Raw genomic sequence first — 16,419 nt, forward strand, 5'->3', positions numbered from 1 at the left:
CCCAACTTCATTAATTCTTCTTTATATACTATAATCATCCCCCTTAAGAGTATAATCATATACATGCCAGTATATTTGCTGATCACTAATAGATACTCTAACCCTCTTCCTCAAAATAAGGAAGCTGCCATAGGCAATATAGCCTAAATCTGGGAGCAAGTTCTCAGACCTGTTAACTGTCCCAGATGTCAGGATGATTCAGATTTTAACAGTAAACTGACATCAGTTTACCAGCTCAGTATATAATATTCCAAAAGAACAGGGACAAGACCATCTTTGTTAGACAGATAGAAGTTCTGAATTCAAGGTATTACTTCAATGGCTGCTACACGTGGACACATATAAGAAATCCCAGAAATGGGCCTTCCAGAATCCAGTGAAGAGATACTTTCAGGACTACTGTACAAGACTGCTCAGTACAAAAGGATCATTGCATTCCTATTGTATTTATGTGAAAGTACAATTATGTAGAAGCAGTTCACTAACACACAGCTTATCTGATAGACAAAAAGGCCACCTGTACAAGAGATGGCTAGTTCAAACAGAGCCCCAAAACAACTAATCCAGATACTATCAGGCATCAGAGGCTGGATAACCCCAAACCCAGCATTCCCCACCCAACCCTACTGGTAAATCAAAAACCTGAAACAGTGCTGTGCCACAAGATGATAGCAAGAGAGAGTTCAGAGTTTACTAGGTACTGAAATAAAAATGACTATATAAGTAAAACTCATACAGTTCTCTGATTGCATCACATGTTATGCAAAGCTGGGGAGGCTAGGTGGACAAGAAATAATCCTTGTCAATCTGGCACAGGGATAAAAAAAGTCTGTCCACAGGGCTGGTAATAGATTTAATTCCATGTGAACAGATATGACAAGTAGGCAAAGGATAATTTTATGCCATTGGCACAGCACTATATTGTACCCCACATCCTCCCTCTAGTAGTCATGGCTAAATTCCAGTGCTTTGATGAAAAGTGCAAAAAAACCCAGAAACGGGACAAACTATGCACTGAAGGGGGAAAACTCTCTGAGCTCTCAGTGACCAAGGAGCCTTGAGACATTGTATTAGTACAGTATAACTACACGTTTCTTTTTAAAAGTAATATCGCTCATTTTGAATCTCGTGTACAGACCATAAAATACGATACTTTGACTTCATATCAGAGTTCAAGTTTTAAATATTAGGAAGTTCTCCTATATAAGTATATAATCTCTCCTGTAAAACTTGCCAGACTCTGTCCTAAAACAGTTTAGGTTCCCTTCATCAAATATCCTATTCAGAAAATTTCCAGAACATCATTGTTTTGAAGATCACACAGAAATCACATTGTTTAATTTACATTGTTAGAATATGCATGATTGTAGTCAAAACCTCTGAACCTACTTAATGCCTTTTTTTTTTTTTAATTGTCTATCAGAAGAAGTGAACCAGTATTTATCTTGTCTATATTACTGCAGTTTACAGAAACGAACTACACAGTATAGCAGGTATATTGCTAAGAAGATATGATGCTATTTCACCACCTGTCATTTATCCCTGGGCATGCTTAGAAAATATGACAGGGATCTAGCACAGAGTAACATTTTCCATACTGCAAAATCAAGACAAGAACATATAGAGAGCTGCTTAGTAACCAGGCAGTGCATAAAGTGGTCTGTGTCTTGGGTGTTTCCAGGCACACCTTTAGAATGACTGTTGTCTGTTATTCTTGCCAGTGCCAGGGAACCTTGGGTGTTACAAGGATCATGGAGAGCCACCACCTTTGACTGGCACCAGTGAGACCTCCAATAAACTTACTATCCAAACATGCATCAGTTCCTGCCGAAGTCAACAATTTAAGGTGATTTCTTTGACATACATTTACAAAATGCTTTCAAAGACAAAAGATGGCAATATGCCTAGAGCTCTCGATCGTATTTCTCCTCCTCCCTGCTTTTTTTTTTTTTTTTTTACCTTTAGATCAAAGGTCTTACTGCCACTCCAGGGGATCTAGCTCTCCCTCTGCATCCAGAGCAGCCTGGGCAGATGACCAATGAATAATGCCAGGATGCCAGAAGAAAGTAGCTTGCTTACTGCAGTTATGAGTGATAGAGTACCCTAAATGCCCTCCATTCCAACTTTCTTAAGTAATGAGAAATGTCATTAAGTAACATTCTGACAGCTCAAACAAAAACAGTTTGTCATGGGACCTCTGACTAATCATACTTCCCCAAAACACACATACTCTGCTGCCAGCTTTCTTGCTCATACAACCTCCTGCTGTCACTCCTTTAAATATTATCCCTCCCTTCCTCATGCATCTTTGTTGTCAAAGTTTGCAGGCATGGAATCAGGTTATGCTTGTTTCTGTGGAAATAATCCCGACTACTGGAGATACGGGGAGGCAGCCAGTACGGAATGCAACAGTGTTTGCTTTGGAGACCATACTCAGCCTTGTGGTGGGGATGGCAGAGTCATTCTTTTTGACAGTAAGTATCAAAACAGGCTCAGCTTTTCCCAAAGGAGAGGCCTCAAATGCTTAGCAAATTAGGGAAAAGGGTTTAAACGCAATGAGAACTGTTGCACACAAAACAGCAAAACACCTAATTTCAGTATAAAATAAAGCTGCTTTCCATTTCTGCATAAAATTCACATCCATTAATAATGCGAAATAGCTCTTCCAAGAAATGATGCCTGCTCAGGCAGCTGACTCATGCTCCAAAGATTGTCTCTTACTTCCCCACAAATGGTACTAACTCAGCTATCACAAACAGCATGTCACGGAAAGAGTCCTTCAGATCTTACCAGAGAGTAGATATATGATTAAGTGAGCCACCTCAGAATTTCAGTCTACGCCAACTTGGGTTTTTTTATTAAACCCGATGAGACTTGCTATAACCCGGTTAACACAACACAAAGCAGTGTAGTAGAATTGAGACAGAGGAGTGTACTGCAAAAGTACAAACAAGTTAGATTGCTATTATTGCCATCACTGATTTAATAATTTATATGTAGAAATCCTCCTTTCTACTCTTCAGTATACATACCAGTGCCAGCTATGTAACTTCACAGGTTAATGGTACGAGTATCCAGTCGTCTGTCAGCCATACAGGCTCTCAGTACATCCAGGAATGCTGGGAAAGCTCACAATATGCACCGATGTATTGTTGCTTCTCAGATCTTAACTGCCTCTGATGTAGAAGCTACCTTTTAAATCTAGTTATAAACTTCTGGAACTAAAAGTAGTGTAATTTTCCACCTTCTGAACACACAATCAAACTTCCCATCTCCTTACTCTAAAATTCTGATTCCCAGCTAGCAAGACAGAAAAACATTTCTGTTGAGACAGGAATTAGTCACTCTGCTCACTTTCAGATTCTCCCCAAGATACGAAAAGATGCACCAGAGTTGCATGTTGCTTTCAGTGTAGACAGCATGTAGCTTCACGCTGCGGCATCCTCTGTTTCCTTCTGCTCTTGGCCTCCAAACTCCTCAATGGATAAAGGCTTCCTTTGTAGCTTTCCTTTTCTGGAATGACTGAGGGCTCAGCAAGATGTTACCCTGAGGACCTGCACTGTCTTTTCTGGTAAACAGCAAGGGAGAGAGCTATGGCCAGGTAAGAGAGGTCATTCTGGTAACTGCCACCTATTTTCTTTTGCTGATGAGCAACACCTGTGCACCTCAATCTTCTTTTCCAGGTTACGTCACACCCTCAGAACCTTCACCCTGATCCCTGTACACACACACCTCCCAACATACACCATCAACCTTATGTGTTTATGTGCTACTGGCACAGCCTAAAGCCGTAACGTTCAGAGCCACAACACAGAACTCTGGCGGCTCTAGAAGGAAATCAGAGAAGGAAAGCCTTTCCATTCCATATGGGGCGAGGCTGTACTTTGTTAGGCATCTGTGGAGCACTAGTCATTGGCGTACTTAGTTAATATTGTTTGAAGAATATCTTGTGATTCAATAATTACAAACAGCAAAGCCAAATGTAACAATGCCTATAAGCCATTCACAAAGAGGAAATTTGATATCTCAATGACAAATTTCAGTTCTGTCAATCTACTGTATCTATTCAAACAATTCTATCTATACAATTAAATCACTTACTCTGTTAGCATGGAGTAAGTGCCAAACACAGATTCCTCTGTGGGCCTTAGTACCTCTGTGGGGCCTTTCACATTCTTTCTATTCTTCTTTAGTATTCTTTCTGTTCCTCTATAAGGTCTTTCATGCTCCAGCACTGAAGTGTGAGGTTTGCTCGGGCTGTGATCAGGCCTTGCTCCAGAAAGAGAGGGAAATGTTTTCATGTGATTTTTCTGGCAGATATATACTACTTCTTATCCTCGTTCCTCCAGCTCCCTTTTAATTTGTATTTATTAAAGCTCTCTCTCAGAGGCCTGTGAAAATGGAGACACTTGTTCAAAACACTTCCTTTATTTCCATTCTCGCAGCCCTCTATTACAGGGCTTTAATTGATCTTGCAGGAAAAATCTACTTTGATTCTTCAGTCCTCCAGCCTATGATATGGGGGAGTGATAACTCTTGATCAAAACAGTTTTGTTGTGAAATACACATTTTAAAAAAATAAAATATATTTAGGGGATATATAGAAATACATATATTTGCATATATACCTTTATACATTTAGAAAGTTATATATGTGTATATTTGGTTTGCATCAAGTCAGTTAGCTGGCATTTGAGTTTGTCTCTGGATTAATTGGTAAGTAAGTTTGCACTGGGAATCTCAATAGTTGTCAAGCAATATAAAGATTTACTGGGTGTGTACTTGTTTTGAATCTAAAATATTTTCTTTGGAATTCATAATAGGATGTTTTTCAAGTTACTTAAGGTCATATATTAATTGGACAAGATCAAAAGACAGGATGCTTAAAAAGCACATGCAAATGGCCATAAAGGTGATTAAGGGATTACAGCATCATTCATACAAGGAGAAGCTGAGAGTCTTGGATAGTTTAGCATTGAGAAACTTTTCAATTTGTATAAATAACTGATGAGAGGGTGTAAAGAGGAAGCCAGACCTTCCTCAGTGTTATCTAATGCACAGACAAGAGGCAACAGGCACAAATTGAAATACAGGGAAATCCATTTAAATATAAGGAAAAAATTTTTTTTATGGTGAGGGTGACACTGGAAGAGGTTGCCCCGAGAGGCCGTGGAGTTGCCATCCTTGGAGACTCAAAACACTACTAGACAATGTCTTCTGCTTTTAGCAGGGGGATTGGACTAGGCAAGGAAAGGGTCCCTTCCAACCTCAGCTATTCTGTGAAGATTCATTTTTTCAGTTTGAAAAGGCTGCGAAGCAATTTCCGTAATTCAACAAGTGAGAGTTAGAGTCACTAATCCTCTTGCCTGCCTGCCTGATGGGGATGGAGTAGAAGTCCCTGAATCAGTCATTTAGCTTTTATCCTGTTCCTTCATGGATGCAGAAGAGGGTACATGGTTACCTACAAGGACAAAGGATAGTATCAGTATTTGAGATTGATACATAGGTCTTGGAGCAATCAAGTGTGTCTCAAGCCAATGCAACAGAACGGCTGTGCTGTTAAAGGTAAAGAATACCAATCTGAGAGACAGCACATCCTGCTCACGTAGCAGGTCTGTACCTTCAAGTCACATTTGGGTATTAGAATCTATGGAGTGCTAAAGCTGTGCATAATGAATGTATAACCTTGTTATTTCATTTTTCTCCCTCTCCTTTTCACAGCTCTTATTGGTGCCTGTGGAGGGAATTACACTTCTGCTACAGCTGTGATATATTCCCCAGATTTTCCCGACACATACGGCACAGGCAAAGTCTGTTACTGGACCATACAAGTTCCAGGAGCATCTCGAATCCACTTCAGCTTTGCCCTTTTTGAAATCAAAGATGCTACAGATATGGTGGAATTGCTGGATGGCTATACCTATCATGTTCTAGCTCGTTTTAATGGCAAGAACCGGCCTCCCCACACCTTTAACATCTCTTTGGATTTTGTCATTTTGTACTTTTTCTCAGATGAAATCAATCAGGCCCAGGGATTTGCTATCAGATATAGAGGTGAGAGGCTAACTTTGCTGTTTCTACCTTTCAATGAGCTGTTAAAGCATTTAATTCACACAGAAGATTTCTGAAGTAGCAAAAAAAGAGCAGATATTTTAATTCTCATGTCTACAGGTGTTTCATCTATCTTGTTGCCACTGCTCAGTGGGTAAAAGCTTCACTAAAATTTCTCTCAGTTTGGAACATTCCAGTCAGCTATGTCATAAATAGATAAATTTAAATTTTCAAAAATTCAATCCTATACATACCTACCTGTCAAAACAGATTGGAAAATGACAGAGCTGAAACAAACTAAAAAAACAGCAGTCCATCTGCATCTTGGTTCATCTTGGCTCTTTCCAACAGTCTGTTCCACTCAGATTGAAAGTCATCAGGAAAAAACATTCTAGTCCTTGAGTTGTACCTACTGTTAATATTAACAATTAGCTTCCAGAAAAATTATGAGAACCTCAACTTGGTGAAGTACAGGCTTTTTCTGGCATCAGACATAATCTGATTATTGGAGTTCTCTAAGTAAACCAGAGAGCAGCACATGTCTGTTTAAAAGCACAAAACAAAATCCAATTATACCTATTAAGAAATTGTTACTGTAATCATACTCTTGTGTTTTCAGCTGTGAAGGACAATGTGCATCAAAACAAGATTCCAACGAATCAGACGCTTTCAGAGAAGATAAATGAACAAGGAAATCTCAGCATCAATGCAGCCCGGTCATCAAAGATACTTTATGTCATCACAACGAGTCCAAGTCATCCTAGTAGCTCCATGCCTGGTAATATTACAAGAAAATGTGGAAACAGGAAAGACATTTTGCCAAGGCACAAACTAGAGTCACTATTTCCTTTGCTTCCTCCTCCACATTATCTGATCCACTGTGCCTCTTACTAATAGATGAATTTTCATTTAGTCTAATTACCACTAACTGTGCTGCTCTCATTACTTTTCAAAACTAATTTCTCAGCATAAATGAGTTAGAAATAGTGTGAAGGTGGTGAGTCCTTGAGAATGAAAGCACAGGAGAACAAGATGTGAGTCAGAGAAGCCTCCTTACTAGAATCAGCTTCAGTAACCAGTGCATACCATAGAGGTGGCAAAAGGTGCTGGAAAGAGCAAGCTTTTGTAGAGTCCGGAAGAGCCTGAATGCTGGATGCATCCCAGTTATCCCAGTTCACAGAAGCTACAGCAATAATACAAAAAGGGCTAGATAAGGATGAAGCAAGTTAATGGGTGCAGGGGAGATGCCACCGAGATCTGTCATGTGTCTAGTCACCTTCAAGACATCACTTCATTCAGGAAATTGTTGAGTTGTAAATAACTGAAGATTGGAAATGAGTATACTTTTGGTGAATATCACTACTGGTCTCTCCTATCTTTAAACTACCCTGGGCATCTGCTCTTATGTATCGTTGAAGCTGGGCCTTAATCGCACTGTGGACACTCTTAAGCATTCTATAGTCCTGAAGCTGTCTGCATTCCAAACGTGAAGCATGAAGACATGGCTGCAGATGAGCTGCATAACCTGAACTAGCCAGGCTGCAGAACATGCCTAGGACTGGGAGCAGACATTCTGGCATTAGGCCCAGGCTAGCACCCAGGTTACCACAGCTACATTTAAGCTGCCTAATGTTAAACTACCTTGGGCATACTGACCTAAGATGAAAGTGCACCCTTGGATTTTAAGCAGTTATGAAAATACTGTTGAATCCTCATGAACAGTCAATGCTTTTAGGAAGGGACATTGGATGTGAGGGAACTTACGCTTCCTTTTTTTGTTACTTTGAGCTTTAGGACTTCTGAAGGTGATGGCCTTTTTCCAGTTCTAATAATTCAAGGTCCTTGCATGGCTGTTCAGTGTGCTAAATACACCAGTTACATTCTAGTGCCATCCCTTTTCCCATCTCGACATGCTGTAGCCTCCCACTGCAAAATTATGGAAGTCCAAATGAAAAGTTGATCTAAAAATTTAGAATTCAGCTTCGTTTAAGCCCTCATCTCTTAAATAGTTCAAATGTTGCAAGGTGTCAGGCTGTTCTTTAAGTCCTTCTTGACTTGCTAGTACAACGAGAACTAAACTGAAATGTAAAATACAATGACTAAGAGACTTCAGTGTAAGGTAATAGCAGACCACAAATCCTGATCACCTGTCTCAGTAGACTCTAGAAAGGAAAAAACCCCATACTTGGTGATTACTTACATAATTACTGATATAAAACTAGGCCATGTCCTTGCAAACAGTTACTACTGGTAGCATATATTCCAGTATGGTGTTTAGTCTGTTTCCAACTTCCAATTTTACAGGGAGCACTCCTGCATGGGAAAAAACAGGTCTGACTGACAGTTACACAGTTTCTGCCAGTCCTTTCAGAAAATAGTTAAAGGTTTAAGGCATCTTCAAACTACAATTTTGGCTAAACAATCAGAAGGCTATGTGTTTCTTTTGTGCAATATTCTTAATTTAAAAACTGTAAGGAAATGAATGTACTGAGAGCTCCTCTCCCCTCTCTTTCTTCCTCCCTCTCCTCTTTTTTACAGAATGGACAATATATAGTCTCACAGCACTGCTCATCCTAAGTGTTACAGCCATAATAGCAAAGATATTTCTTCACATTACCATGAGGTGAGTATGAAGCAAAACTCTTCCTGGAGAATTGACATCTCAGCTCTGTACCAAACCTGGTACACTTAATTTCTCTGCCTTCTGTCAGATTGGTCATATTTAAAACCAAGTTATATATTATGTATTTGTATCTTCATAAAAGATACTAAATAAGCACATCTTAAATCACTTTCCAGTCAGTTAGGATAGCATTTGCTGCTAGAATGTTTCTTTTGGTCTTGTTTTGATAAGATTGGTTTGTAAAGGAATAAAAAGATTTCTCACGCTGAGTGATGTTACTTAGCAAAGAGGAAAATGTAATCAGACATCTAGCACTGGTGGGAAGAGGTCAAATTATGATAAAACCTCATCCTAGATTGGGGAACTGGGGAAAAAAGGTAAATATAGGCTAGTTAATACTTTTTTAACCAGCATAATTTTTTTGCCTATTAGCAACAACATAATTTTATTACTGTATTTCTTTACACTTATAGCAAGTAATTTTTGTGTCCTCCAGATGGACACTTATTGGGTAAAATAATGGGTGAGTTATCAGCAAATTATAAATGTTTAATATTTTATTTACATACCACAAACAGGCTTAAATATACAAGGAGATTAATTTATATTAATAGCAATTAGTGATAGAATATGTACAGACCACTTAGCTAGCAGCAGAACGCCTAACTTTTCCTTTGGTCAAGAAACAACCAACAAAAGCTCCAAAAACTTACACAACTGTGCAGCAGGTAGAAAGAAAAAACGTCACAGAGGTAGTGGAAGATGCTAGCATTCCCAATGTAGCAGTAATGCAGACATACAGCAGCTTCCCAGGCACCTCAGCACTTACACTGGATTAACTCTTGTTTCCTAGATCCCATCAGATACCATCTGCAACTGAAATAGAAGATTCCAGTGAGGTTACTACTGCTGGCGAGATCTGGAGTATATTTTACCAGCCATCCACATCGATATCCATCTTCAAGAAAAAGCTTCGAAGTCAACAAGATGATTGCAACCCACTAGTGGGGAACTGAAGTGTCTTTTATTTTAGAAGAATTAATCTTCTTAAAATCCAGGTGACTTGGGAATAATCTTTTTTTCTCCCAGTCTCATACTTGTTTTCCAAAAAGTCCATTTCCAAAGGCGTTTGAGTGACTTTGCCTCTCTGCTGTTCTCTTGGATATACTAGTGACAACAGATTTAATTGCGGCAATAGTTTTGAAATACCTGGTGCTCATCAAATCTGTAGGGCTGTTAATTACTGCCTTTAAACCAATGCACTTAATACATGTAACAACCTGTAAAATTCAAAATGTCCTGTACCCCTGACAAAGTAATTGAATGATTATCTGCAGGTTGAGGACTTACTGTGTCCTGCTCTCTTGTATCACTGTATTGAATCAGGCTACTTTAGTGCCTTTATTCTCAAGGCTGAAGACAGAGGTAGATACTGATAACCTGTTCAGCTGCCACAGCAACCAGAGCTTATTGACCTTAATATAAAACATGTCTAAATGGTGCTATATAGTCATATGGGAGTCAAAGACTTTGAGAAACTATCAGCCTGACTGCCCAGTGCTCAGCTGTTTATACATTTTCTGTTTCTATAAGCAGAGATGTACAAACAAAAATCAAATCACATTCAGGAGGCAAATACCTTGTGGAGTTTCAGCTGCAAATGTGAGTTTTGATGGAGTAATGCTTACCAATTGCATGAGCAAGACCTTTTAAATGACTATGTCTGACCCATCATTCACTGTTGTTTATGATAATTTTGTTCATATTCACAGTGTTCCTTTAAAAAACTGTTTTAACTCTAGTTTGAAGTCCTGCATTCATTTTGGATATAACCTTAAGGCTTCTTAAAGAAGTGGCCAAAGAAACTGTAAATCCATGGAATTTTTAAACAGTAAGGCTGACTAACACAAATTCTTACTCTGAAGTTAAAGATACTGATCTCAGCAGCCTGAGCTATTTACAGTGTTGTAGCCTCCTACTAACAACTCACCCATGCCAGGCTGTGCATCTAAACAGGTACCTAACAGTTGCACTAATTACCTGTGAGAAGAAAAAGTTGTCTGCTTGCCTGCAAAATTCAACTGAACTGCATTTTTAAGATTAATGCCCTCAGTTGTCAAAGAACTAAAACATCAGTGCAGATCTGATCTGTGAAATAATTTATTTTTGATTGCAACAGACAGCATTAACTATTTTTTCTCTTTGGTAGAATATCTGTCCACCTATGATGCTCAGATTTCTCCTCCCACCACCAGGGATCAACAGTGAGTCTTTCAGCCTCAGCAAGATATTTAGGAAAAACTGACCATACAGGAGTCAGATAAATTGACTGAAAAAGTTTACTCAGTGAGCAGCTCCTCAAACTAAGTTAGAGGAAACTGAGTGAGAGCCATTAAAGTACAGTAATTCTGGTTAAGAGAAAAGGAATAAGTATCCATTTAAACATAAACCAGCAGTCTGTGGTCAGAGAACAACTATTAAATGCATCTACAGAAGATAACTAAGAGAAGTATGGAAATTGTCACAGAGTTTAAATTCATTATGTATCTGTTCTTCTGTTTTTAACATACAACCCCTTCATGTGGTCTACAGATTTCCTTGAAAAAATAGGGTATCTAAGAGTTAAACAGTGAAACATCATGCCTTACTTGACATTGTAGTCTAGTCTTTTACCTGAATTAATTCCAGCTCCATTTATGTACCACAGATGACTGCCAGAGATAGCTGAACAATTCCACAATAAATGCTTAATAGAAACAAGACTTTACTAAGCCAGCAATTATGGCATTGTTTGTATCAAAAAATGGAATATCCACATCTAGCACTTTCTCGCATGAGCTGCTGAAAAGGATACAGGAAAAGATAATTACAGTATCGCCTAAAATCAAGACAGGATGAGTTGTAAAATATCTCTTATGTGTCATCAGGTTGGACAAAAAAACATTATCTGTTTCAGACCCAACAAAAATTTTTAAATTGCCTTTTTGTCAGGTTTTGCATCATGCTATGTAGGCAGAGTCTACCTCACAGATTTGTAGCAAAACAATTTACTTTGCTTCCAAAGCATGCTTAATTTGGTTCACTGATTAACCAGGAGGAGAGAGTCAGAGTGTAAAGCTACATCCTTAAGAGTTAAGTTACGAGTACCTTGTGACAAATTTGTGTTTAACTGCCTTATCAGGTGTTCTTGAGCAGTTACACAGGCAAAGGGGCATTCATAAAGCAGTTAGCTAATGCTGATAAACTGAAAAAACATCAGGAGCACCCCATGACTGATTTCTACCTACTGCACAAGGAAAAAATCCAGAACTGTTAAGCTTCTCTTCTTTAGTAAAGAGCTTAATTTCACCATGAAATTAGAGAAAGCCCATTATAAAAAACAACAAAAGACTAATGCCACTAATGCAAAATCTAGAGAATTTAGGAACTGAGATTTTTGCATCAGTCCCTTAGCTCAACTATTTTTTAAATAACCAAATCTCATTTCATGCGCCTTTATTAGAGAATGCTTATCCAATTTCTGTATGAAGACCCATAAAAACAGCAGTTAGAGCAGATTAACTGGCCATGGCAACAATGACTGTGACTGAGCATAAGGTATTGGACAGTACACAGATATACACACTGATAAAAGTAGAGAGGAAATTGTTATGTTCCCCTTTTAGATTGTCTGATTCTACATACCCCTAATACTAGGAAACAGAGCAATAGATAGAAGTGCATGGACAGGGTGTCCCTTAAGTAGTGCTTATTACTATACAGGCCTGAGACCAGAAAATGCAGGTAGATCTCTGCTGTGGATTTTTTCTGTGTGGTGTGGTCACTCACACTCCTAGTACAGAGGCTTCGGTGGTGTGGTGGTATATGGCCAACGTATACGTTATCCATTAACACGGCACTTCATGGTCTTTGCTATAAGGGTTTGGGGAGAGAATGAAGAAAAGTCTGACATGCACAACTGTTGTAATCCCACATGATTCAGCATACAGAAATACCCCTACAACACTAGCAGCTGAGTGCTGACAGCTGGAGGGCACTCAAGATGTCAATATTTACAGCATTTTCTTCAACAAATTGAAAATAACTGCAGAAGAATAATTTGTTTGGAATGGTATATGAATGGCCTTCTGACCTCCTACCTAGCAGTTCCCTCAGCAGGCTGGACAGGCTGCAAATGTGACATTGGCCACAATTTCAAAAGCAACTGTTTTGACAACAAAACCGTCAGGAGGAGCTGCGTCCTCATATGCACGCATTCCAGCCCCTGCTCTGGCCCCCTCCTCACTGTTGTGTTGGTATGACCGGCTGTGTGATGGTGCAATAAACTGATCAGGTTAAAAATTACCATCGCTTTTTCTTCCCTGAGTTACTTTTAACAGAGGTGAGGGCTCTGATCTTCTTTATTGGGTGGTTGCACAGAGAGGTGAGCTAACACAGCTAAGTGGACAATAAGCCGTAGGAAAAAGAGAGCTGTCTGCCCCGGAGCAGGGGTGGTATGTGCTCACGCTGGCACTGCCACCGTAGCAGTTTGTGAGCCTGCCTCCTCACTTCATGCAGCATGTCCGTTACAGCAGCCTACAGAACATGTGGACCTCAGGTGGAAGGGGGCCAGCTGGACAAGTGGCCTCCCTAATTCAGAATCTACTTTTAAAACTAGTTTAGTTTGTTGACTGAATGATTTTATATGTACTTTTGTCTTAATATTGTTATGTTGGGGGGAAATAGAGACTGTGTTATTTAAAAATATGTCTGATATGTTACCATAGTAATATATATATTTATATATGTATAGGAAATGCATTATTTAATACAGCATATTATGCTTGTATCTTGCTAACATTTTATAGGAAGAAAAGATGTCAGTTTACACTCTGGGAAAAATAAATTTTCTATACACTGTAACCATAGAAAAAAAAATCAAAGTAATCATTGGTATATATGATAGAAGAACACTGAGAAGAGGGTAACTCAGACTCAGTGTTGTGGCAGAATAGATGCTGATGAAACAGCTACAGTTAAGATACACTTTCCTCCTCTGAATCTCCTTTCTAGCTTGTAATTGTATTAGGCTGTTCATCAGATTCTGCAAATTCATATACATATACTCTCAGGACCAACTGAACATCAAACATGTCATCTGCTTTTTCAATCAGGTATTATTAACATGTCCTTTTTTAGGGCTTGATTGTGCCAGATTTTCTGCAGCCAGTACAATGTTGAGGAGGTCTATCACACTGCTCATGCAGACAACCCAGTGGTACTGAAGAATTAAGTCTGTATTCCAAGCTCCCCTGGCAATAGTATAAATAGGAGATTTTCACTGATAGCCCTGGAAACTGCACTGAATCTGCAGCCTGTGTGACTACAGGCCAAAACATCAGCAGACACTTGGCTGTCCCTGAATGAGCATGACTAGCTATTCCAGTTTCATCTTCTGCTTAATAAGCGTTCTCAGGCAGCGGGAAGGACTGCCAACAGACTTTCCTAGTGCGCCACTTTGCCTAAAGGAAGGGTGAACTGCATAAACAACTCCTGACAAACACTTGTCTGACTAGTTCTTAATACCTCACAGCAATGGTATTTCACAATCTTCCAAGGAAATAATAATTCAGTGACAGTTTCACCTGAATATTATTCTAGACATTTATGATCCTTACCATCCTGCTACCTTGAGATCTTCAGAGTGAAAAATGTAACTGCCTTCAGACCACACCATTTTTTCTATAACACACACACCACCTCCCCCCTCCCCCATCACATACATTTAATGCAACTCCTATATTCTGAACTCTACTGAGCACCTGTGCTTTGGGATGAAATTTGGCATTCTGAATTTCAGTCTCGAGACAACTTACTGTAAATCCAAAGGCTATCACATGAACCAACTAAGACTGACAAGAAAACAGAGTGAATCAAACTTGAAATGCCTCACCACTGAAATATGTGCTGTGTTTATATGTGGTCATCCTGCATGCAGCAAATGGCTGCAAGTAATAATTATAAAGAAATGAATACAGTGAATTTCTGCAGGAGTTGTTCAGCTAGTATTGCCAAAGCGTAGAGAAGCATTGAATAAAGGAGGCAGAAACTGCTGCAGTTCACCAGCAGATTACAGCAGGATTGTCTGCTGTGAAGAGAACACTTGAGCTGAAAATGCTGAGAGTGATTACATACAAAAATAAGTTCCCACTCTGAGAAGCGATTTCTGAGGTAACAGCAAATTGAAGTTTTCAGTTTACATGTCTTCAAACTTTTAGAAGTAACTATAACAATTCTTTTGCTGTTTTCTCTACTAATTGCAGCAACATTTAATGCTGTTTCCATGTTCTTTCAAGATTCATCTCTCATGGAATTCTTCCTTCTGAACAAAATAATGCTACACTCTCTCAAATCTTCAGCTGCATTTTATGTAAACATCTGAATACCAGTGTCAGATATCAAAACTCTCTCCAGCTTTTCATGTCAGGACTCAAATCCTCATTTACTTTTAGAAACACCACTGTCACAAGGGATGGGCCTCCCCTTATACAGGGGAAGTTACTCTGCTCTCCTTTCTTGTCATTCAGGTACAGGGCCTCTTACACTTCTGTTTATTCTGGAAATTATTGCCCTTTTTTTTTTTTTTTCTGTTTCCTCAGCAAGTTTCAATCCCCATGAGGGAAATGTGTTCTTTATTCTGAAAGAGACGCTTTTCTATGAAGTGTTTACGTCACAGGAGCACGGTGCTTCCATCGCAAGATGAAATATCTGGTTTCAGGTACAGTTTTCTCCCTGGCCAAAGACTTAGGCCAGGCTGGCTCCACACAGTATGAACACAACCATCCTTTTAAGGACTCTTGACACTACCCAAGTAATAACCAATGTTACCTAACAGCTGTCATAGGATTTAACAGATGTACCCAATATCGCTACAGCAAAAATGAGATAGTGTTACAGAAACACCAAGTGTTACTGGAATGTACAATCTCATTAAGAATAGTCTGCTCCTGCTTTTCTTGTTTAACCATATGGAGGTTCCACGCAGGTTTATAGTGCCCACAGGACTCTCATTTTACCAGAGATTTGCTCCTTAAATATTGAACTTCAACAGTGAAAAGACACCACCCCCCCCCCCGCCAAATATCAAAATGTTTTTTGATAAAAAAATAATGACATTTAGTCATTAAACAAAAGCCACAACAAAGAAGAGACAAGAATAGTGCGCGCGCGTGCGCATGCCACTAAATACCACATACAAGTTCAGCCAACAATCCACAACTGTCTGTCTCAAAGAGACAGAGTATGGGCTCACCGAGCATTCTGTGGGACAGCAGGGGTAAAGGCATGTCTTGTTCTTAAAAGCACAATCACCTCACGGTTTGCTTCAGAACAAGACGTGAGAAAACAAAACAAAACAGCAACAGCAAACCAGGGGTGAAGGGAGGGAGAGGAAGGAGACTCAGACGTGACCCCTCAACACAGGCTTATCAGCCAAACACAGATGGCAAGTTTTGTGCTATTTTTAAGTTCATTAAGCAGTTGTTTAATGAACTAATTTGCAAATAAAAATGCATATATATAATGATTGTCAATTACCAAGATTCTGTTCACCAAGCTAAAAAAGGCATGTACTTTGGTTGGGAAGCACTTGCTGGTGCTGCTTAACTCCCTCCTGCTCGTTGCTATTCCATTACCAAGCCGCTCAGGGTGACCAGACTTTCCCACAGTACTAGAGATGAGGATGGTAACTGATCCTCGTGCCACAA

The 16,419-nt window shown here is 39.3% G+C and overlaps 2 protein-coding genes across 3 annotated transcripts in view; one reads left to right on the top strand and one right to left on the bottom strand.

Moving 5' to 3' along the window:
* KREMEN1 (kringle containing transmembrane protein 1) overlaps positions 1–13,544 on the top strand; it is a 33,793-nt gene extending 20,249 nt beyond the window's left edge. Inside the window, exons 4-9 of the mRNA XM_074920940.1 lie at positions 1,722–1,846; positions 2,321–2,474; positions 5,722–6,054; positions 6,671–6,829; positions 8,590–8,674; positions 9,528–13,544. Coding sequence (XP_074777041.1) covers positions 1,722–1,846; positions 2,321–2,474; positions 5,722–6,054; positions 6,671–6,829; positions 8,590–8,674; positions 9,528–9,690 — 1,019 coding nt within the window. The 3' untranslated portion in view covers positions 9,691–13,544. The remainder of the gene's footprint in view (positions 1–1,721; positions 1,847–2,320; positions 2,475–5,721; positions 6,055–6,670; positions 6,830–8,589; positions 8,675–9,527) is intronic.
* ZNRF3 (zinc and ring finger 3) overlaps positions 1–16,419 on the bottom strand; it is a 120,113-nt gene that overhangs the window by 8,275 nt on the left and 95,419 nt on the right. The window contains exon 10 of one of the 2 annotated variants that reach the window (XR_012634678.1): positions 9,250–9,550. The exons of the other annotated variant lie outside the window; for it this stretch is intronic. The gene's annotated coding sequence lies outside the window, so the exon portion shown is untranslated. Of the gene's footprint in view, positions 1–9,249; positions 9,551–16,419 lie in introns of those variants that run through there. 2 annotated transcript variants of the gene reach the window in all.

This window comes from Athene noctua, chromosome 17, assembly GCF_965140245.1.
Source record: "Athene noctua chromosome 17, bAthNoc1.hap1.1, whole genome shotgun sequence".
Classification (NCBI taxonomy): domain Eukaryota; kingdom Metazoa; phylum Chordata; class Aves; order Strigiformes; family Strigidae; genus Athene; species Athene noctua.